The 23,018-nt window shown below is 43.2% G+C and overlaps 1 protein-coding gene across 4 annotated transcripts in view; it reads left to right on the top strand.

Moving 5' to 3' along the window:
• The window catches only part of ankra2 (ankyrin repeat, family A (RFXANK-like), 2), a 34,624-nt gene extending 11,811 nt beyond the window's left edge, over nt 1-22,813 (top strand). For 3 of the 4 annotated variants that reach the window (XM_085990294.1, XM_085990303.1, XM_085990284.1), the window contains exons 3-9: nt 4,377-4,532; nt 5,094-5,159; nt 5,293-5,390; nt 9,962-10,087; nt 14,819-14,885; nt 18,319-18,399; nt 20,007-22,813. In XM_085990294.1, coding sequence (XP_085846420.1) covers nt 4,377-4,532; nt 5,094-5,159; nt 5,293-5,390; nt 9,962-10,087; nt 14,819-14,885; nt 18,319-18,399; nt 20,007-20,062 — 650 coding nt within the window. In that variant the 3' untranslated portion in view covers nt 20,063-22,813. The remainder of the gene's footprint in view (nt 1-4,376; nt 4,533-5,093; nt 5,160-5,292; nt 5,391-9,961; nt 10,088-14,818; nt 14,886-18,318; nt 18,400-20,006) is intronic. The other variant, XM_085990313.1, reaches the window with a different exon arrangement.
• Nucleotides 22,814-23,018: the final 205 nt, after the last annotated feature.

Raw genomic sequence — 23,018 nt, 5'->3', positions numbered from 1 at the left:
TATTTTGTATCTGTCTTCACAGTAGAGGACACTAAAAACATCCCACTAATAGTAGAAAATCAAGGGGCAAAAGGGAGGGACGAACTTAAAACAATCACTATCACTAGAGAAAAAGTGCTAGGCAAACTTATGGGTCTAAAGACTGACAAGTCCCCTGGACCTGATGGCCTGCATCCTAGGGTCTTAAAAGAAGTGGCTACAGAGATAGTGGATGCATTGGTTGTAATCTTCCAAAATTCCCTTTATTCTGGAAAAGTCCCAGCGGATTGGAAAACTGCAAATGTAACACCCTTATTCAAAAAAGGAGGGAGACAGAAAGCAGGAAACTATAGGCCAGTTAGCCCAATATCTGTCATTGGCAAAATGCTCAAATCCATTATTAAGGAAGTAGTAGCAGGGCATTTAGCAAATCAAAATACAATCAAACAGTCAGCATGGTTTTATGAAAGGGAAATCGTGTTTGACAAATTTATTAGAGTTTTTTGAGGAGGTAATGAGCAGGGTGGATAAAGGGGAACCAGTTGATGCAGTGTACTTGGATTTCCAAAAGGCATTTGACAAGGTGCCACATAAAAGGTTATGCATAAGATAAGAGCTCATCGTGTTGGGGGTAATATATTAGCATGGATAGAGGATTGGCTAACTAACACAGAACAGAGAGTCGGGATAAATGGGTCATTTCAGGATGGCAATCTGTAACTAGTGGGGTGCCACAGGGATCAGTGCTGGGACGTCAACTATTTTCAATGTATATTAATGACTTGGATGAAGGGACCGAGTGTACTGTTGCCAAATTTGCTGATGATACAAAGATAGGTGGGAAAGCAAGTTGTGAGGAGGACATAAAGGGCTGGATTTTCCAAGCCCTGAGGAGGCGGGCATGGAGGCGGGACTACTAGTAAAGTAACAGAAAGTGGGGGCGGATGGCAAACCCGCCCTCATCCCGCCTCCGTGCCCTTTTGCCAGGAGGCGGGAAGAAGTGCTGCTTCAGGTCCCGTCTCCTGGAGGCGGGAAAGGCATTAAATACTTTTAACTGCCTGTTAGTTAACAGGCAGAAAAAAGTATTAGTGCCATTTTACCTTCACAGGTGAAAGCTTCCCGACCTCGGAGAACCCCGCCTGGTTGGAGGAGACGTGAAGGAGGTCTGTGGCGGTCGGAGGGACCTGGAAGTAAGATGTAGAGGTGAATGATGGGTGCAAGTGTGGAGTGGTACGTATGTGAGTGATCAGTGTAAAAAAATGTTCACGTACCTTGTTTTCTTCCTAAAGCCTTCATCCTCTCTGGATCGGGCGACCCGACATCCTCGATGAGTCCTGAACACAAGGACTCATCAAACTACAGAGAATGTCCGTGTTTGACAGCTCTGTGAAGCTGACATTTCTTCTTCCAAGAAGTCTTGACAGATAGCACGTCTGACGTTGACCTGCTCTGTCAGTGACTTCCTCCCTAATTGGCCTGCTGAGCCCGCATGGCGGGCTTACCAAGGCCAATCGGGAAAATCCCTCTGGTTGGTCAGACAAGGATGGAGGCGGGACATTGACACGACAAGCAGCAGTCCCGCCTCCAACTCGTCTCCATTGAGAAAATCCAGCCCAAAGAGTCTGCAAAGGGATATAGATAGTTTAAGTGAATGGGCAAGAATTTGGCAGATGGAATACAATGTGAAAAAATGGGAAGTTATCCATTTTGGTAGGAAGAATAGAAAAGAAAAATATTATTTAAATGGAGAAAGACTACAGAATGCGGCGGTACAGAGAGATTTGGGTGTCTTCCTACATGTAACACAAAAAGCTAACATGCAGGTGCAGCAAGTAATTAGGAAGGCAAATGGAATATTGGCCTTTATTGCAAGGGGGATGGAGTATAAAAGTAGGGAAGTCTAGCTACAACTGTACAGGGCGCTGGTGAGACCTCACCTAGAGTACTGCGTACAGTTTTGGTCCCCTTATTTAAGGAGGGATATACTTGCATTGGAAGCAGTTCAGAGAAAGTTCACTAGGTTGATTCCTGGGATGGAAGTGTTTTATGAGGAAAGGTTGAGCAGGTTGGGCCTATACTCATTGGAGTTTAGAAGAATGAGAGGTGATCTTATTGAAACATAAGATTCTGAGGGGGTTGGACAGGGTAAATGCTGAGAGGATGTTTTCCCTCGTGGGGGAATCTAGAACGAGGGGGCATAGTTTCAGGATAAAGGGTCACCCATTTAAGACGGAGATGAGGAGGAAATTCTTCCCTGAGGGTCGTGAATCTTTGGAATTCTTTACCCCAGAGAGCTGTGGAGGCTGAGTCATTGAATATATTCAAGGTTGAGATAGACAGATTTTTGAGTAACAGGGGAGTCGAGGATTATGGGGAACAGGCAGGAAAGTGGAGTTGAGGCCAAAATCGGAACACCCATGATCTCATTAAATGGCAGAGCAGGCTCGAGGGGCCGAATGGCCTGCTCCTGCTCCTATTTCTTATGCCTCATCATAGCTAAGTTCTTCTTAGGCAATCCCTCGGAACTGAGGATGACTTGCTTCCACATTAAAAATGAGTTCTCAGGTGACTGAGTCCAATGCGGGACCTACAGTCTCTGTCACAGGTGGGGCAGACGGTGGTTGAAGGGGCGGGTGGGTGGGGTGCTTGGGTTGATATGTGCTCCTTGCGCTGCCTGCGCTTGGCTTCCGCTTGCTCCCAGCGAAGAGACTCGAGGTGTTCGGCGCCTTCCCGGATGCTTCTCCTCCACGTTGTGCGATCTTGGCCAGGGATTCCCAGGTGTCGGTGAGGATGTTACACTTTTTCTAAGCTAAGTCCCTTTAAACCAGATATCAACCTGGTTGGTGGACTTTCTTGAAGAAAAAAAGTAACTTGTATTTATAGTGTTCTTCAAGTCCTCAGGTCGCCTCAAAGTTCTTCAGTCATTGAATAACTTTTGAAGTGTGGTCACTGTTACACAGACAAACGCTGCAGTCAATTAGCGCAGTTTATCTTTTTGAGATGCGGTGACCAAAATTGAACACAATATTCCAAATAAGATCTTAACAGCATTATGTACAACTGCAGTAGCTGCTCCTTATACTCTGTGCCTCTCGTGAAAAAGCCCCTCTTGTGATGATGCCCAACACTCCATTAATCTTTTAATTACCCTTTGCATATGCAGACTAGCTATTAATAATTTGCATACCAGAACCCCAAATGCTGTTGTTCGCTCTCCTCCTTTAGTGCCCCTCATTTAGACTGTAGTCGCAGTTTACTACCTCACGCTATATGTTAAACTGCATCTACTATCCTTCTGTCCACTTGCTTAAGCTATATCCTTTTTTAATTTTCTACTCTTCACCTTTCATTACACCTTTGTAGAATCAATGCAAATTCAAATATACTCCTATTCCCAAATTCTGGACAGTAGGTTAGGAGAGATTGGATACTAAAGTTGCAAGCTTCAGTGGGCTGGGTGATATTTTATCCTCCTGCAATGTTCTTGTGATTTGTGGGTGGGGAGGAGATGGAATGTTGTTACATTATTCTGTGGCCTGATCACTGACTTGAAGGAAGAGGCACAGCCAAGCAACAATATAAAGCAAAAAAGCTAACATAATGATTATGTGGGAAGACCACTTTAAGTACTTTTTCCCCCAGTTTCTATCTATTCTACATTTCATGAGTGAGTAAAAAATTGCAATTTGCCTGAAATAGTGAAGATTAGTGTTTGTGAACAGGATAAGTAATCATAAATGGCTCAATGGTCTAAATAGGGATATAATATAAAAGCAAAGAGATCATGCTCAGAACTTTATAAATCACTAGTTAGGCCTCAGCTGGAGTATTGTGGACAATTCTGGGCACCACACTTCAGGAAAATTGTAAAGCCTTAGAAAGGGTACAGAGGAGGTTTACTAGGAGGATACCAGGGATGAGGGATTTCAGTTATGAGGAGAGGTTGCAAAAGTTAGGACTCTTTTCCTTGGAACAGAGAAGGTTAAGAGGTGACCTAATAGAGGTTTTCAAGATGATTGATAGAGTGAATAGGGAAAAATATTCCCTCTGGCGAGTGGGTCAATAAATAGAGGTTATAGATTCAAACTCATTGGGAAAAGATCCAGAGCGGAGATGAGGAGAAATTTTTTCATTGAGTTGTCGAGATCTGGAACGCTCTATCTGTAAAGGTGGTGGAAGCTGATTCCATAATTAATTTTAAAACAGAGTTGGGTAGGTACTTGAGGATGAGCAACTTACAGGGTTACGGACAAAAAGCGGGAATGTGGGACTAAGCACGACAGCTCTTTCAAAGAGCCAGCACAGGCATGATGGGCCGAATGGCCTCTTTCTGTGCTGTAAGCATCTATGATTCTAATACCACTCTTCAGGTGTTAATTTACTTGTGTTGTTTGCAGCTGAGTGCAACATACACACCTCTCCTCCTGGAATTCAAGTAAGGCATGTCTACACGCCATCGGTGACCAAGCATTTCTCACCCATTAAACAGTCAACAACCCTGACTAACAAACATCGTGGAAATGAAATCTCTGCAGTACCTTTACTCTTGCACTGTAAGTCTGGTGTAAACATAATTTATTTGCATCCAAATGACCTTGGATTTAATATGTATAATTATACATAATTATTAATAATAAAGGCAGTTTGTTGCATGAGTGCATGAAGACTAGATAGCTCACCACTGCCAAAGTCCAAACAGGTTATTGTCTTTCAGAAGAATGGACCAAATTCTTTTATGGTGTGTTTTCACCTTCCCTATATTTTTAAATGAATGTAACTTATTTCCTTTCTCTTGTTTGTCTTTGTTCATCAGCTGATAAAGTAGTCAAGCCTGTTTTCAGGCACCTATCAGTACTATCTGTGCTATTTGCCAGGATGTGCATGCATTAGCATGATGGGGTCGGGCTCCACAGTGGGAAAACTTGGAGTGAAAAAAATTAACATAAAATTATGTGTGTGGAGGGGGAGTGTGTGATTTTGGTTACTGGTAGATCTTAAGGGAAATACTGCTCATGGAAACTTGCTCCTGAAAGTGAAGTATATGGAATAATTGCATTTACTGAATAGTTTGTGATTTCTATTCTGCACTTACTTTTTTAAATATATTTTCATAGCTTTGTCTGTACATCAGCTGGCAGCACAAGGGGAATTACTTTATTTGGCGAGCCGTATAGAGCAAGGTGCGTTCTTAACAGCTTGTGTTGTATGACTTGCACCAGTGAGATACAGAAATTGTAAATTGACCTCAAAACCCATTGAGTTTGTAGTTATGTCTGTGAAGTGGAGTGAATGCCTGTTTTATTAAATTTCTAGACAATCTGCTAAACATGCAAGATGAGCAAGGCTTTACTCCACTGATGTGGGCAGCAGCTCATGGACAGATTGCAGTGGTGGAGTTTCTGCTACAGAATGTAAGGAATTTACCTCTGCTCTTTATGTACTAGCTCTAATCTATCAAAAATAAAATTCTAAAATGATTAGAACAGAGCAAATGGAAAAAGCAAGATAACTGAGAACATGTTTTAGCTTTACTTTATGTTCCTTGATATGTGATGAGTGGAATAGACAATGGAGGTGTATTTTATTGGGCCAGAAATTCGTGAACGGGGCTTGCCGCGCGTGCAAGGTCCCGATTTGCACTTACCCGACGCACCTGCCGATCACCTCCAGGGACGCCTGGAATTCGTGTTTCAAAAAGAAGAATCCCGGGCAGCGTATGACGTCACACCGCCCAGGAGTGCAGCCAGCGCGAAGCCTGTAGCGCGCTGTGCAACTGAGACACGCCCCTTGAGGTCTCAGTTTCACAGGACACGCCCCCAATGTTTCTGCCAAGCTGCTAAGCATTTTTACATGCAAAGCAGCAGTTTAAATAGGTTTTTGGAAGTTTTTTGAAGATTTTGGTAACTTTTATAAACTTTTAAAAATGTTTACATTATTTTGAAGAATCTGAAGTAGTTTTAAACAGAATTAAAGCAATTTAAAGACTTTTAAAAGCCCTAAAAGAATTTTTTAAATTCCATTTATTTATTTAGCAATGTCGTCGTCATACGTGTCTTCACACTGTTCCCTTTGGGGAACTGTATGAAGTGGTGGAAGGATTTATGGCCATGATTAACGCTCATTCCGTGACCGTAACCATCTTTGAGCCAGCCATTAGGGCGGTTAGTCCTATGGCGGGAGGGTTTTACGGGCCCCCACAAGCTATACAAGGAGGGGGGGCCACCCACACCCACGGACGCAAATATCCCACTGGATGTCAACCCAGAATTTAGAGCCGGAGCTCCGACTCCACTTGCCGGGACTGTCTGGAGCGGGGTTCGAAACCCTACCCTGATCTGGCCCAGCGGCAGGGATCCTACCGCTATGCCAAAGGCCCAATCCGATTAGCAACGTGAAATGGCTGGAATGAGCACAATTCACGGCATTAAAAGAACTCACAATTGAACTGATGATGACCTCAGCAATCTCCTCAAGGAGGTGGAGGCGCAGCGCCTGCTCATCATTGGTAATGAGAAGTCAAAGGCGCCGCAAAAAGGGCAGATGATAGCTTGGTCTTTCAAGTGGCAGCATAGGGCTCCAGTCACGGGGAGGGAAAAGGCGCAGGAAACGTATGGGTGTCACCTTTTGTGCGGAGTGGGCCTTTTGCGTAGCAGTAAGCATCCCCGCCGCTGGGCCAGAAGGAGTAGGGTTTCGAACCCCGCTCCAGACAGTCCCGGCAAGTGGAGTCGGAGCTCCAACTATAAATTCTGGGTGGACATCCAGCGGGATACTTGCGTCCGTGGGTGTGGGTGGCCCCCCCCCTCAGATGGGTTGTGGGAGCCCGTAAAACCCTCACGCCATAGGACTAACCACCCTAATGGCTGGTTCAAAGATGGTTACGGTCACGGAATGAGCGTTAATCACGGCCATAAACCCTTCCACCACTTCATACAGTTCCCGAAAGGGAACAGTGTGAGGATATGTACGACGATGACCTCTTGCGCAATGCACCTCCTTGGACCCTCAGTCGCAGATGCAAGGGGGCAAATCGTGCAATTGTTAAATTTTTCATTTTATTGACATGTAAAATGTTGGCCCAGTAATTCCCTTCCAAATGCGCGAGTACGGTCGGGGTACTTACGCGTCTGGCCGGAGGAAATGCCGGTTTTCAGCATGCACAGCGCATGCGGGGAAAACCGGCATTTCCTGTCCTCTGAACGAAGGGGTTCAGAGGCAGAACGCGTGCGCAGTAAAATTCGCCGCTTTCATTCATGCTTTCAGTGAGGTCAAGTCCTTACAACTTACACATGAAAAAAGCATGGGTACAGTTGCTCCAGAGGCTGCGGAGGAAGATATTTCTTATCGTGGAGCTTCTGAAAGTATGTATGTCTGTATATATTCCTTTGCGTGTTATGTATATATTCCTTTACTTATGTGTATGAATGTATTATTTAATTATGACTTTCAGAGAAAGTAACTTATTGGAAAATCATAATTAAAAACATACATTCATACACATAAGTAAAGGAATATAAAACATACATACATATACGTAAAGGAATATATGCGGACATACATACATAATTACTTATTACTGATGAAAAGTTTCTTTCTTAAAAGTGCTGGAAATGTTACATTACTCATTTTAGAACACTCATTTTCACATTCCATTCACACAGCCACAATTGCTCCTTCTACCTACCGTTCTGAAAACCCGTTTTAAAAAAAAAAAAAAAAAAAAAATTTAAACTTTAAAACTTACTTAAAATTTCTTAAAATAACTTCCCTCCCTTTCCCAAACAAAAATATTGCCTTTCAGAAGCTCCACGATAAAATATATCTTCCTCCGCAGCCTTGGAACAACTTTACACCTGCTTTTTTCAAGTGTAACTTGTAAGGACTTACCCTCACTGAATCCATGAATGAAATCTATGAAGTTCACTGCGCAAGCGCTGCCTGTGCAGTCGCACGCGCTGTGCCTATGAACCCCTTCGTTCCGAGGACTGGAAATGCCGGCGTTCCCCGCATGCGCTGTGCATGCTGAACGCCGGCATTTCCAACGGCCAGATGCGTGAGTACCCAGACCGTACTCACGCATTTGGTCACGAATTTCTGGCCCATTGTAGGCTTTGAGTTGCTTGACTTTCTGATGGAGCTGAAGATGGACATGATCTGGTTCTTGAAACGTGAGAATTGTGGGTTGGAAACCTATTGGTCCATAGCCAATCCCACTGTACTAATGAATTATAATTTCAGAGCTCCTCACTGAAGCCCCAATACATGTAGTTTATTGGCACCAATGTAACATTGTGACTCGCAGTGCAGCTGCCCTACAACATTTTAAAATTTGGGGTTTATTTTTGCTTTTTTCAGTTCTCTCCTTGAGGTGCTGACTCAAGTACAATTTCATAGCTGTTAGCAGTCTTCTAGGTGTGAGTTTAAACAATGAGTATCAGAAGGTAATTCAACCCCACTCCTTTTAAGATAAGTGAGAGACTTTTTTTTCCCCCCATCCGCTCCTCAGACAGCTGAGAAAGCGTTGGATCTGAGCCTATCTCAACAGAGGCTAATTGTGCCACAATTGCATCTCCACTAAGATTAGCAAACACAGCTAGGAAGTTAATGATCTATATGGAATTGAACTATACTGGGCGATATCTTTACCTCCAAGGACATTGGGGAGCAGCTGGATTTGTGTTGTTAATAAGTCTCTTTTTTTCCCCCATCTTGACCCAACTGAGTATTTTCTAAATATTCAATTGGGCGGTGAGAAGGAAGAGTAGATCGCAAATAAAGTTCAACAAAATTTAGTGATGTGGAATAAGATGGTGTGCAAAGGAGGTTCTTGTTTCTTTTTATCATTCTTTGGGATGTGGGCATCTCTGGCAGGCTGGCATTATTGCCCATCCCTAGTTACCCTTGAAGTGGTGGTGGGCCTTCTTGAACCACTGCAGTCCATGTAGTAAAGGAATTCTCACAATGCTGTTAGGTATGGAGTTCTGATTTGGTACAGTGCATCCTGTAGATAGTAGACACTGCAACCATGGTACACCGGTGGTAGAGGGAGTGGCTATTTAAGCTAGTGGATGGGGTGCTGATCAACCACCTTATGATGGAGGGCAGGTCATTAATGAAGCACCTTGAGGAAATCCTGCAGAGATGTCCATTGTGGGCTGATATGATTGGCCTCCAACAACCACAACCATCCTCCTTTGTGCCAGGTATGACTCCAGCCACTGGACAGTTCCCCAGCCCCTGATCCCCATTGACTTCAGTTTTAATAGGGCTCCTTGGTGTCACACTAGATTGAATGATTACTTGATGTCAAGGGCAGTCACTCTCGCCTCGCCTTTGGAATTCAGCTTTTGTGTCTGTTTGGACCAAGGCTATAATGAGGTCTGGAGCTGAGTGGTCCTGGTGGAACCCAAACTGAGCATCAGTGAATAGGTTATTAGTGAGTAAATGCCACTTGCTAGCACTGTTGACGACTCCATCACTTTGCTGACGACTGGGAGTAGGTTGATGGGGCGATAATTGGCTGGGTTGGATTTGTCCTGCTTTTTGTTAACAAGACACACCTGAGCAATTTTACACATTGTCTGGTAGATGCCAGTGTTCCAGCTGTAGTGGAACAGCTTAGCTAGAGGGTCAGCTAGTTCTGGAGCACAGGTCTTCAGCACTACAGCCAGGATGTTGTTGGGCCCCATAGCCTTTCCTCTGTCCTGTGAACTCAGCCGTTTCTTGATGTCACGTTGCATATCCCTTTGAATATGACAATCTTAGTTTTCCCACTCTACTAAAATAGATGCATCGTGAAATTGTGATCTATACAAAACTTTTTTTACATATTGTAAATAATTTGATTTCTAACTAATTAGTTTATAATTTAATCCTCATTATAAAATGAATACCGTGTGTTATTTTGCCACAAGGCATCAGGTGCAGGTTTTTACTTTGCGTACTTTGGAAATGAAACTGCAGCTTGTGTGTTTCTTTTTGAAAGGGAGGTGATCCTCATCTTTTAGCAAATGGGAGGGAGAGTGCACTGTCACTGGCCAGCAGTAAAGGCTACTCAAATATTGTAAACATGCTGCTCGACTATGGGTGTGATGTGAATGAGTACGACTGGGTAAGTAACATCGACAACATATTGCCCAATATTTTTGTTTTTTCATAGAAATAATATTTTAAGCAAAATTAAAAGAGCAAATTAAGTGGAATGTAAAACCTTCAGCTGGGAGCAATTTGTGTTGAATTTATTGTCATTTGTCAAATACACTCATTTAGTTTCTCTCTTTGTTCATTCAAGCCATATGTTCTGATGACATAATTGAGAAATTTAGAAGCAGTTACTGAGCTTGACAGCCTGAGGTAGCTGTAGTAATATCAGTAGGGGTGGTCATTAACCTCCATGTGTTTCAGCAGTTTTCCATTTCAGATATATGTATACTAATTAAGTTTTCCCACATTGCCAAGTTTAATACCACTTAAGGATTTGTTGATTCAGTGTGTTCATTAATCAAACCCAAATATTCATAGAAAAAGATTTAAATAAATCAGAATTTTCTTTTTTAAATGGTGAGATTATCTCTCTTTAAATGCTGCTGATTTATGGGATAGTGGACTTGATGTAGTAGCTATATCTATGATTTCTGCCTAGATTATCTCAAAATATACTGTAATTGTATTATTGTAATTCTTTTGTTTAATGCACCCAAATTGTTTGAAATATCTTATTGTATCTCTTAACTCCAAAATTGAATGCAAGATGATGGTATATGATATCTAAGTAATGCATAATTTATTAATTATGGTCATCTGAGGGGTTGCCACACAAAGATTTCTCGGTACTGGTGTCCCAAGCGTTTAATAGCTGTTATGTAATAACTGGAAACTATGCACCTGTAGGAACGGAGGTTCCTAGCTGAAGAATTGAGATCGACGCAGAGAATCAAAAACAATAAAATTTAATGAACAAACGAAGTTAAACAGTAAACTGCTGGATACAATGCAAATAGGTCTGGTCTGGTTGAAAGCCTCTCCAGAATTGCTAGAAGGTTCCGAGCACTGACGTCATGACGTCCTCACATTCTTCCTGCCGTTGGGGGATCACGTGACGGGCGGCATGACGTCATCACGCGGAGTAAAGGAAAGAAGCCATAGTACAGTTAACGGATACATTAAAGGTGCAGCCCCCGGTTGCACTACATTGCTGTTAAAGGAATTATAAACAATTGTCCTGAATCTCCTGGTGGCTCCGCCACATACGCCCCCCCCAGAATTGTCTTTAACAGAAAAGGTAAGACGAGAAGGGGGTCTGACGAGTCTGTCCGACCGACTGCGATACTCTGGCAACTGGAACGGAGCGCTAGAAGACGAACTGGCAGTTTGCCGTGGTTGGGATGGTGCCGCAAGCGTAGGAGAAGTGGTGGCTGGCTGTGGTTGACCCGATGAGGCGGGTACGGGCGACCCAGCGGCTGACTGTGGCTGTACTGGACCGACGGTGGACGCCCACGACGAGGCGGTTGAGCGGTGACGACTGGCTCGCTCAGATCCAGATGAGCCGGTTTTAACCGGTCGATGGAGATGTGGTCAGGCTTACTGCCGACGTCGACTGTGAAAGACTTGTCACCTGACGAGATGACGCGGAACGGACCAGTGTAAGGCTGTTTGAGCGGGTCTCTGAGCATCTTGACGAATGAAAACTTATTTGGCGCTCTTAAGCTCCAACGGGACATGGGAGCGCTGCAGGTCGTGATGAGACGTAGGCACTGGGATGAAATTCTTAGCCGTCTCTTGGTGGCTGACGAGCTGCTGAGCTGCGGACCAGGGTTCCGTGTGAGGAGGAAGAAAATCGCCAGGAACTCTGAGTGGTTGGCCGTAACCCGTGTTTTTAAAGCTTCGTACTTGCCATCGTCCGGAGGACTCCTGAGGAGGCCGACGACCCGCAAGGCCGTGGCGCTGCCGAGGGCGGAGACCACGTAATAATAATGGGTCGAATCCGCTACTACTCCCCAGATTGCAAATTGGGCTTCCGCCTGGAAAAACCACGCGGCTGGTTGTTGCTCCCAAAATTGCGGCAGTTTGAGGGTGACGGCGTTCGTGTCCATGATGTAACTTCAACGAAAATTGTTCGAAGAAATTGGGGTCACCAATGTAGGAACGGAGGTTCCTAGCTGAAGAATTGAGATAGATGCTGAGAATCAAAAACAATATAATTTAATGAACAAATGAAGTTAAATAGTAAACTGCTGGATACAATGCAAATAGGTCTGGTCTGGTTGAAAGCCTCTCTAGAACTGCTAGAAGGTTCCGAGCAGGACGTCATGACGTCATCACGTTCTTCACGCCGTTGGGGGATCACATGACAGGCGGCATGACGTCATCACGCGGAGTAAAGGAAAGAAGCCGTAGTACAGTTAACAGATACATTAAAGGTGCAGCCCCCGGTTGCATTACATTGCTGTTAAAGGAATTATAAACAATTGTCCTGAATGCCCTGGTGGCTCCGCCACACACCCAAACAGAAATTACCTGTATTGCCAACTCTCGCGATTCCATCGAGACACGCGATTTCGGAGTTAAATAAAGCATCACTCGTGACCTCATGATGGAACGTTTAAATCTTGGGCGGTTTTTTCGGAGGGACAAAAATACACCAATATACGCATGCGTGAAAAATAATTTATGCGAGTTTAAGCATGCGCAGGGGAAAAAACTACGCAATTTGCGCATGCGTGAAGCATTATCAAAGCCGCCATCTGCTGCCTGGTCTCCTTTCCCCCCCCCCCCCCCCCCGGGCTTTCTCCCCCTCCCCCCGGCATATCAACCACGGGCCGCTGCAAGCAGGAGGAGAAGCACCTGACGCAGGTGCGGGGACTGGACACGCGACCTCACAACCGGTAGTGCTTCGAATGCAAGCAGCGCGGCCCAACCTACACCAACATCATCGTCAGCAGCTTCGTCTGCACATCGTGCTCGGGTATCCTGTGAGTACCGCCCGGGACTGCATGTGCAGGTACAGTAGTGCTGTTGCTGCGTTACCTGGTGTCCCAATTGCTGGGCACTACAGTCGTTCCTTGGTCATTTGGGTTAACACGAGTTAGGTAAGAGCTCAGTAACTGGAAACATGCAGCCAGTCGGTCAGCAGGTGGTTCAGAATGATTGGCTGAGGCTTAGAGTGAGACCCTTGTTCTGATTCCTGTCAGTGTTCAGTAACTACCAGGCCCTCAGATTATTAGCTTTAATCTATGACCGAGGTCAGCATTTCTGTCATTGTCACCATAGAAGCTGACAGCACAGAAGGAGTCTATTCAAGCCCATCATGGATGAGCCAGCTCCTTGCCAGAGCAATCCAAAAATGAATCCCCCTGCTCCACTCTCTCTCTGCCCTGTATCATCATTTGCTTTAAATATTTGTACAATTTTTCTTTTAAAAGATGCTGTGTTCTCTGCCTCAAACCACTCTGTGGCAAAGCATTTCATGTTCCAACAGCCCTCTGTACAAATAAATTTATCTTCACTAATATGAACAAAGGCTTTGAAAAAATAGGACTATTTTTGTTAGAACAGAGAAGATTAAATTTAATTTGATAAGATGTTTTAAAATAATGAAGAGTTGGGACAGAGTAGGTAGAAAGAATAGGTTTTCAGTGTTTGGTGGGGGCGTGGGGAGAGCGGTGGTGTTGTAGAACAAGGGGACACAAAGTTTACACAAAGGATTGTGAGGCTGTGGAATGCAACATTTAACGATAGGTGGTTGAAGGAAAGGGGAATAAAGCCATTAATGAGGTTTATAAACCAACTGGCAATCTATATTGGTTTATGTTTGGGGGAAAAAATAGCAACTCATGATTTCTATACCAAATGATTTTTAAGAGTTTGTCTCCTGATTTATGATGCGGTGAGGTTGGCAGTACTGAATTGCTACGATAGAAGCTTTGCAATTTTAAATAGCAATTGTAATCATTGTCATTTTATAATTTAAACTGTATGAAATTCAAGCAAGTTGACGTATCATTGCAATTACATGTAAAAATCATGAGACAGCTGCTGGAAGACGATAGCAGGAGAACACGTAGTCACATATCCAGGGTTTGGTGCCTACCATGATTTGAGTTACAGGGAGGCGAGCAGCTACTGCTGAAGATCTGCATTCCCCAACTGGTGGAATCATCATGTAATGGGGTATGTTATGTGTCCACACTATGGTGAGGAGGATGGTGACGAAGAGTTCACCTGTTTTATGATGAGTTGTGCTACTCACCATTATGCACCTGAAACTGCTGTTCACTTCGGGAGGGGCTCAAACCATGCTCGTCAGTTGTTTAGTGACCAATTCCTGATTTGGAGTGGAAGTAGAAAGAATCTGCATTTATATAGCATCTTTCACAACCTCAGGACGTCCAAAAGCGCTTAATTTTTTTTTTTTTTTTTATTCTCTGGAATTGGGTGTTACCCTGGCAAGGTCTGCATTTATTTCCCATTCCTAGTTGCCCTGAGAAGGTGGTGGTGGTGGGCCTTCTTGAACCACTGCATTGCATCAAATGAGTGGCATGCTAGGCCACTTTCAGAGGGCAGTTAAGAGTAAACCATGTTCATGTGGGACTGGAGTTTATATATTGGCCAGACCAAGTAAGAACAGCAGGTTTCCTTTCCTAAAGGACATTAGTTGAAGCAGTTAGGTTTTAACAACAATCAGACAGCTTCATGGTCACTTAATACTAAGCATTGAAACTCTCATGTTCCATTTGTGAGAAATTATCCAGTACATTAGTGTGTTTTTTTTTTTTTTTTTTTGGTTTTTGAATTTAGGTGAAATATTTAGTACAATCATTTTACTGCTCTGTTTCTGTTGCAGAATGGGGGAACTCCTTTGCTTTATGCTGTGCATGGAAATCACGTGAAATGTGTGGAGACTCTGTTGGGTGAGCTAATGCAACATCTAGTAATGCGGTTTTAAACTCTGTCATTTTGACTGAGATTTTTAAGACTCCTATATGAAACACAGGCTTCGACTGTTCAAACTACACAATGCTGCAAGTTTTTTTTAAACGTTTGATCATAAATGTTTTTATTTTGGAGACTTGGGCAGCATTGCCATGTTCACTAAAACACAAGTTTATGCCCGCACCCGCTTACTCAAAACCAGTGGGGCAGAAAGCAGTTACTATCAAACTCTGAGATCCCATTATACCTCATGACAGATTTGACAGACATGACTGTGACCATTTCAAGTTTAGCTCCACAGTAAGTACAACATCAAAACCTTCACCAATTCTTATTTTACTTTGCTAGGATGACTAACTCACTAGATAACTTTGCAAATCTGTACTCCCAGCAAGGACCCATGCTCACTCGGAGTGCAAGTTGGAGAATTAAGGCAACAATGTTGTAGCCCCTGGGAGTACACAATGACAGAATTACCCCCAGTAGATTTTATACTGTCTTGGACAGGAATTTTCCAGTATTTTAGTCATGTCCAAAGTTCTGTTACTTTGATGCCAACCCACAGAAATAAATGCTCCAAAGGTTTTCCTATAATCAATTTTAAGAAACTACAGGCCTTTTATTAATGAAACCGATCCTTATCCCAGTACATACTTTCCGATGACGGCGAGCTTAGTATAGGCAAGATGGCAGATTGCTTTGTAGTTTGCCATCTATAAGAATCTGATATTTTGAAGTTCTATGTTAATTTCAGTCATTGAGATACTCTGAGATCCCATGTTACCTCATGACAGCAACAATAAAATAAATTGTACCTAATGGCAGCTATAACAGTGAAAAAAGCTGAAGAAAGGTAATTATATCTTTTTTTAAATTAAGATAGATAAATAAGAGTTCTGGTTTATTCCTTATCCTCCAATCACCATATCAGTATAATCTAACTTGATTTATTCTAGGGTAAGCATCTGCTGACTAGTTATATTTTAATGTTGCCATGACTTTGCAGATAGGTAGTGTTGTATGTGGTTTCCTCACACATTGTTTAAAATCCCAGGACATGCGTCACTGTGCCAGTTTTTTCTCCCCAAGTAAAGGTTCATTCCCCTTGCATCGGACCTCACATCGTTAAAGCTTGAGACAAAATCTCCAGCTTTTCTAAAGGTAGAAGTTTAGATTAAACAGACACTGGAATTTCAAACATTCTGGCTGCGAAATTGGAGCCTTTAGCACCGGCCGTTAAGGCCGGTTTAGAAGAAAAAATGACGGCCACCTTGCTTCCGCCCACTTCTGGCGAGTCCTGTGGCGGCAGCCATTTTGGGCAGGTCAGTAGTGCTGCCATTGCTTGCGCTCGCTACAGATACTTCGATGAGGCAGATCGTGTCGTCAATGAGTGTACAATGCTGATTTGACACACGATCTGCCACTTTGGACATCACCGCTCCATTTAATGCCCTCTCCTAATCATGACCAGCTGACCATATGCTCAGCAGTAGGAAAGATCCCCCAGCAGCGCTATTTAAAGGAATCAACAACAACTTGGAGCTGGCATGTTTTTTCATTTCAACTGGCTCTGTGGAAGTTTGTGAAACTGTTTGGAGCTTTCTAGAGTTGTTTAAAGTTTCTGAGGTGACGGGGAGTGTTGCTGCAAGTGGAGAACGCCTTGTTTCTCATTTAAAGGGTTCTGCTCACACCGCAGTCGTGGGGCCTCTACTTGCAGTCCCCCTCGTGCTCGAGTATGACAGGGAGATGGGAGGAGGTAGCGAAGAAGAGGACAAGATGCTCGCAGAGGGAGCAGGGGCAGAAGGGCTCTCGGCTGGAGGCCTTGCCCACCAAGGGTCTTCAGGGAGCACTTTTCCCATCTGCACTTAAGAAAGGAGCAGTGTATTTGGAGGCTCCGCTTCACCTAAGAGTTGGTCACAGAACTCTGCCACCTCCTCCAACCAGACCTGCAGCCTCCGGGCAGGGCAACGACAGCTCTCCCAATGGCCCTCGAGGTCACCGTGGCCCTCAATTTTTTCACCACTGGATCTTTCCAGTCTGGAGCAGGCAACATAGCTAACATCTCCCAGTTCACCGTTTATCAGTGCATCTGGGAGGTCACAGAGGCTCTGTACTCCAGGAGAAGGGACTTCGTGGTCCTCCTGCTTCTCTGTTCAGAGAGAAGACAATGTGGCTTTGCCAGGATATCTGGCTTCCCCATGGTGCAAGACGCCATTAACTGCACACACGTGGCTTTGTGGGCGCCATATACCAAGCCTGCGATGTTCCCGTAACCTCAAAGGCTACCACTCACTTGCGTACTGCCTTCACCACTTTGGGCGTGGGCACATAGCGCTGCCCGCACCCATTTTCGGGCCTTATTCAATTTCTAGGCCTCTGTTATTTAATCCAGCATGTCCAGGGTTTTGTGGGGGGTTTTTAGGTTTCTCAGGAGTCCAAATTATCTGCAGTGAACCATCACACTAAATGTCCTGAGCTGGACAAAAATACAGACGAAAAGTAGGCTATTCTCTTTAGGTCATATGGCAATACCAGCAATCAATCCTGTGTCTGTAGTTGTACATTTAGAGAGCAAACATAAGCAAAGAATATTAGCAAAAGAAGGACTGAGGTGCAAATTAGAATTTTACACACGGCACAGAGTGTATCCCAGCTTGGCTGTGGCTGTACAAAGTACCCTTTTATTTCTGGTCCATATCACGCATTGTCTGCATCAAAGCAAAGTGCCTCTACAGTTGGATTGCTTTGTCTGCACAAATATCTGCCAAAGCGTTTAAATACTATACCAAATGCAATAGTCCACTCATGATTGCTGCCACTTATGATTATTATATAAAATGTTCATCACTAAAGCTTGAGTCAGTGACTTGCCAAGTTTTCCCTCAGTTCATGAAGTGCACACTTAAGGATTCATTGCATTGTATTTCCTACACTGATTCAGCTGGATACTCACTGTACTTTTCCTTGCTCTGAATAATCAGGGGTGGGGTCACTGCACACATGATAGTACTGATCAGTTTCAAGGAAATTTAGCACCACACTGTGTCAGGATTTGATGACTTCTGTCAATACCAGGGATTTGCTGCTTTCAAACAATGCCTAACCTCAGCCTCACTGCTCAAACACGCCACCCCTGTCCTGCAGCCAGAATATCTAGTATATCTAATACAAGAACACTGGATGCTTGGCAGAGAGTTACAGGTAGTGGTTCAGACTCCAGTTTCAGTTGATGAGCAAACCACTGGAACTTTGTTCCTGCTGATACCCATCTGTTGCCCTCTATATAATGCATCATGTAGATTAAAAACTATTCAAGCAATTGAGTTATCACGGTCTGAAAATGCGACAACATCTCATGAATTAAGTTCTTTAATTATTGTTTGATTTGACAAGTTCTCGCTCTTTTTACAGAATATGGCGCTGATCCAACTGTAGAAACAGATTCAGGATTCAATGCTATGGATATGGCTGTAGGGTTGGGTTTCAAGAATGGTAATTACTAAGTTTGATTTTTATTATGTAAATCAACTTTTTTTCCCTCCTTCGTCTACATGGCTTGACACCTTTTGTATCCAACAAGACCGGCACACATGATGTTCCCGGGCCAGTGCCTTGTGGTCAGCTGCAGCTGACACTAAGGGACTATTTTATTTTTCCCCTCCCAATTTCTCTCCCATGCCATAGAGATGCCACAGCCTTTATTTGACACCTCCCCATACGACATGACTCAACACAGGAACTAAGTTGAACAGGACTCGAATCTGTGCCCTTGACCCCTCTAACTGTTAGTGAGCTAGCACTCCATGCCACCGTATCATCGGCTCAAACATTTTTAGTCTACGTTACACATGTCCTACTTGCAGGTAGGGCTACTCTTGTATGATACAGTACAAGAAATACTGCTGTTCGCTGCTGTGATTAGTGTGCAGACTTTGATATTGTAGTGGAATAAACTGCTAGGTGGTCTGTTGAGACATTCAGTCAAAATTGGATCGACAGCAGAGTATTTTTTTAAGTTTCTTAATGGAGCACACCAACAGAGTTGAAAAATAATTCCATTAACAAATAAAATTAAAAGTGCTAGTCCAAAAGTTACTTTAATTTGGCCGTGTGTTTTAGTATTACAGAACCCAATTTCACTGGGTTTCTGTGCATTTCTGTCACGTTCCATGGTGGTCACACGAGAAGAGGCAGCACTGGTGGGGTGATGTTAAGCATCTGAAATTCCTCCGTTACCCCTAAAGCACTCTATGCCTGTATGAAGCAGGCATACAGTACATGCCAGAACTAAATCCTGCTGGTGGTGGGGCCCAGCAGTTGTTTGAAAGTCAATTTCCATGTGGCACTCAATCTCATGGCTGGACAAGCAGCAACTGCAAGATGGATTTTTTTTTTAAAAAACACTCTCCAACTAGAATTCCTCCCCCTCCCCCTCCCCCCCCCCCCCCTCCCCCACCCGATGGAGTGGCAAGATGCCCCTCAGAAATTCCTGGTCCTCAAGGTGGCCACCCAGTAACCACCATAAATGTCATGGGTGCACTGCCCACCTGCTTTATACTAATGATGACTCCACCTCCAGTTTTTGGGACAGAGTCAAATGCCAGGGTAGACCAATGGGTGAAATCCTGCACAATCACATTTCCAATAACATAGCAGCCTGCCAAGAATTTCAGGGACAATTTATTTAGTATTTTCAAAATCTTTTTCAGGAAAAAAATAACCTGAACTAAGTTATTTAATGTAGAAATGTCTTTGAGCCATTTAGTTCACTTATAAACCTGCAGGATGCAACATTGATCCTTTGAGTGATTTTAGCAGCAAAGTTGATTTGCCATTTTACTACTTGCACTAACTATTTTGCTAGTATCATCAACAAAAGGCATTTTATCTTCCTAATTATTACTCTAATGTGCTTTGTTGTTTTGCTTCATTCCTTTCTTGCTGGCAAGCATTGTTAAGTAGACTTAATTACATCGCAGTTCAAAGTCTTCTGCCCCTGCTTATTCATTCATTCTTGTTCACTAAACCAGTGTTTCACTTCTGTGTATCTAGAAATGGGAATTGTAGCATTTTCTAATTCGGGGATTTTCTTCTTTTAGTTCAACAGGTTATTGAGGCTCATTTGCTGAAGTTGCTATTGAACATTAGGGAATGATGGCCTGACACCTCTTGAACCATTACATACGTCATCTGGGTTCTCTGAAGGAGTGCTCCAAAATGTTTACGTTTGACATTATATCAATCAACATACTGATTGTTGTAATTTATCCATGGTGGAAGAAAGAAAAGATTATTCCTGATCCAGGTTTGCCTGTGATGATGATGAGACTCACTGCTGGTGAACATGGTTAAAGACTTACTTTATAATACAATTTATTGGGAGGCGTATTATACCATCACCATTGGATTGGACAGTTGGGCACGATTTTACCCAAATGCATAAATGGAGCCCATTTTTTGAGGTACTGAAGGATTAGCTACACAACCAAGATTACTTGGGTGTAAAAAGGGATAATACTTCCTACAGAAGAAGGAATTTCCTTCAGTCCTGCCTGTTTTATTATTGAGTAGGAACCTTAGTGAATGATCATCAAATTATTTTGTAAACCCACTGGGAGCTTAGCAGATTTACTCATTTTCAGGCAAAAAAACAGGATTTGGAGTGACTATCCCTTTTGGGGGGGGGCAGGTGGTAAATGGGATTTCTTTAGGCTTGAGGTGGCGCCAAAGCGATAAGCCTGGCAATGGAAATTTGGAACTAATTCAACCATTTGTGTTAGACTGGTAATCTAATACCTGAGCCAAGCAAGTCTGTAATACAGATTATTGACCAGCCAGTTTGGCTCACTGGTGGAACCTGAAAGGGTAGACCTGTCACTGGGGCAGGGGGAGAAGCTGGCATTCTCAACTCTGCTCCAGAGAACCTTGTAAGCCAGTATCATAATAGGTAGAATGGTCCTGACTGGACAAACAGTGAAAAGTTTACTGATATATCATGCTGGCAGGCTCCGTGGCCATAGCTGAAAAATCCTAGCTCCCAGTTGTGGATCTATTCCTCCAAGTTCCATTTAGGAAGTCAGGTTGGCTAGTCAATTGATAACAGTTCCCTGGAGTACTGTGCACATGGGCGTCTCAAAGCCTTTGCACTACTAATCGATGCCAAAGGTATCCGGACAGGGTGTATCCCCATAGTGGTGGTCCCCATACTGACCAAATAGAAATTCTACTTGGTTCAGAGACTTTTAAACATGGTGGTGGATTTCTGACTATTTCAGACATTTGGCTGAGCCCCCCCACCGCCCCCCCCCCCCCCCCCCCCCAAAAAAAAAATGCAGGATTTGGAATTTTGTTTCTATTTTCAAAATTATCATCTTAGCTTCTCATTATTGTTCTCCTAAAGGGCAAGTATTGTTCTCCTAAAGGGCAAGTACTAAACTAAGACTGTATAATGTGGATGAATTATACTAGCATATTGTGAAGTTCACCGACAAAAATTACTGACTAAAATCTTAAATCCCAGTTCTTTTGAAAGGTGCCCTAATTCTGCTTAGTGATTTCAGGTGATTTGAGAAAATCCTTTACCAATATTAAAATTGAATAAATTCTGCAAATTAACAGGACATATTTTCATTCAATATCTACAAGATTGTGCTCTGTCCCCCTTGCTGGAAGGTTTGTCAAGCGCAGTCTCTGTTTAAAATTATTTTATCTAAAAGTATCAATAGTGTAGCAATCACAATGCCAATTTCAATGCATTGTGAGCTGTGCAATTTCAAAGCACAGTGGCTGACACTTAAATCAATTTGTTATAGACCTAGGTTTTTTTTTCACGGAGGGGGGAATGATTGGAAGAGGGTCAGTTCCCAGTCACATTACTATTTGAGATTCTTTTCAGAAGCAAGTGTTCCTCTTCTAGGCATAGGACATGTCTATTTTGACCTGAGAGCAGTCCTGTTTGCTTAACTGTTTGCCTGAACGAGTTGCTTACCTATGCTTTTCACTCTGGACTTAAGGCAGGATGTAGCAGCTGTATCGTTTATATTGGGGAATTCTAGGATGAAATGTACATGGAAGTTGCACTCGTCTATCATATTTCAAACTGTGTGGTCCTCTTAGGTTATAGTGGTATCATTTCACACCAGGTTCAGAAATAATTTCACGCTAGACTATTCTGTTGCCTTCTATATTATTATTATTGAATAGTTGTAGATTTGTTCCATTCTAGAATTGACCCAAACTGTCTTTGATAGCGATATAAAAAGAGTATGGTCGAAAGATGGCATTTTGTACGCATGCCTGTTTCATAGTGTTACGTACTTGGGGGATGCTTGTTTGTATTGTAATCTGCAATAAGCTTCGACAAAAATTTTTTTTTAAATTAAATTATTAAATGAAAAACATTTTTCAGTTCTAAGTTTTCTGAACCAAGAGATTATACAATGAGAAGAATTCATAATACCACCAAAAATCTCTGGTTGTTCTGTTTAAGACAACATATGGTAGACAGTATGCTGTAATGCCTCCCAATCCAGCATGATGTTGGCAATGGCACCATTTCTTCAGGCGCTTTCCTCTGCCCCTCAAAACTGCTATCATTATCCCATCTTCACATGACCCATCTTTGATCCCTCCATCCTCTCCAACTACCATCCTAGCTCCAATCTCCCTTCCCTCCCCAGGTGTTCAAACATGTCATTGCCATCCAGCTGTATTCCAATCTCCCATTAATTGCTATTCAAATCTCTTCAGTCCAGCTTTCACACAGCCCACAGCACTGAGACTGCCTAGGTCAGATTCACCAATGACACATTTTGTGACTGCCGTGATGCATTATATCATTTTCTCTCCGAGACTGTCTTGTTTTACACACCTTGTATAAAATAATAAATTGCAGGACAACGGAGTATTACAGTTTAACTCTTTTATTAAGCATTAGGTCTGTGATCTTACTCATAGCAGCACCATGGGGAAAGCCTGGCATTAGGACCCCTAGCCTGGGTCTTCAAAACAACAGTAGTCCTTACAGATGCCTGCAGGCCAATGACAACTCAGCATGTGATCACATGTGAATATAATAGGTATTCCTTACAGATGCCTGCTGGCCAATGATA

Source organism: Somniosus microcephalus, chromosome 1, assembly GCF_052327205.1.
Source record: "Somniosus microcephalus isolate GS21.2 chromosome 1, FLI_Smic_1.0, whole genome shotgun sequence".
Classification (NCBI taxonomy): domain Eukaryota; kingdom Metazoa; phylum Chordata; class Chondrichthyes; order Squaliformes; family Somniosidae; genus Somniosus; species Somniosus microcephalus.
This window is presented reverse-complemented; position numbering and strand designations above follow the sequence as displayed.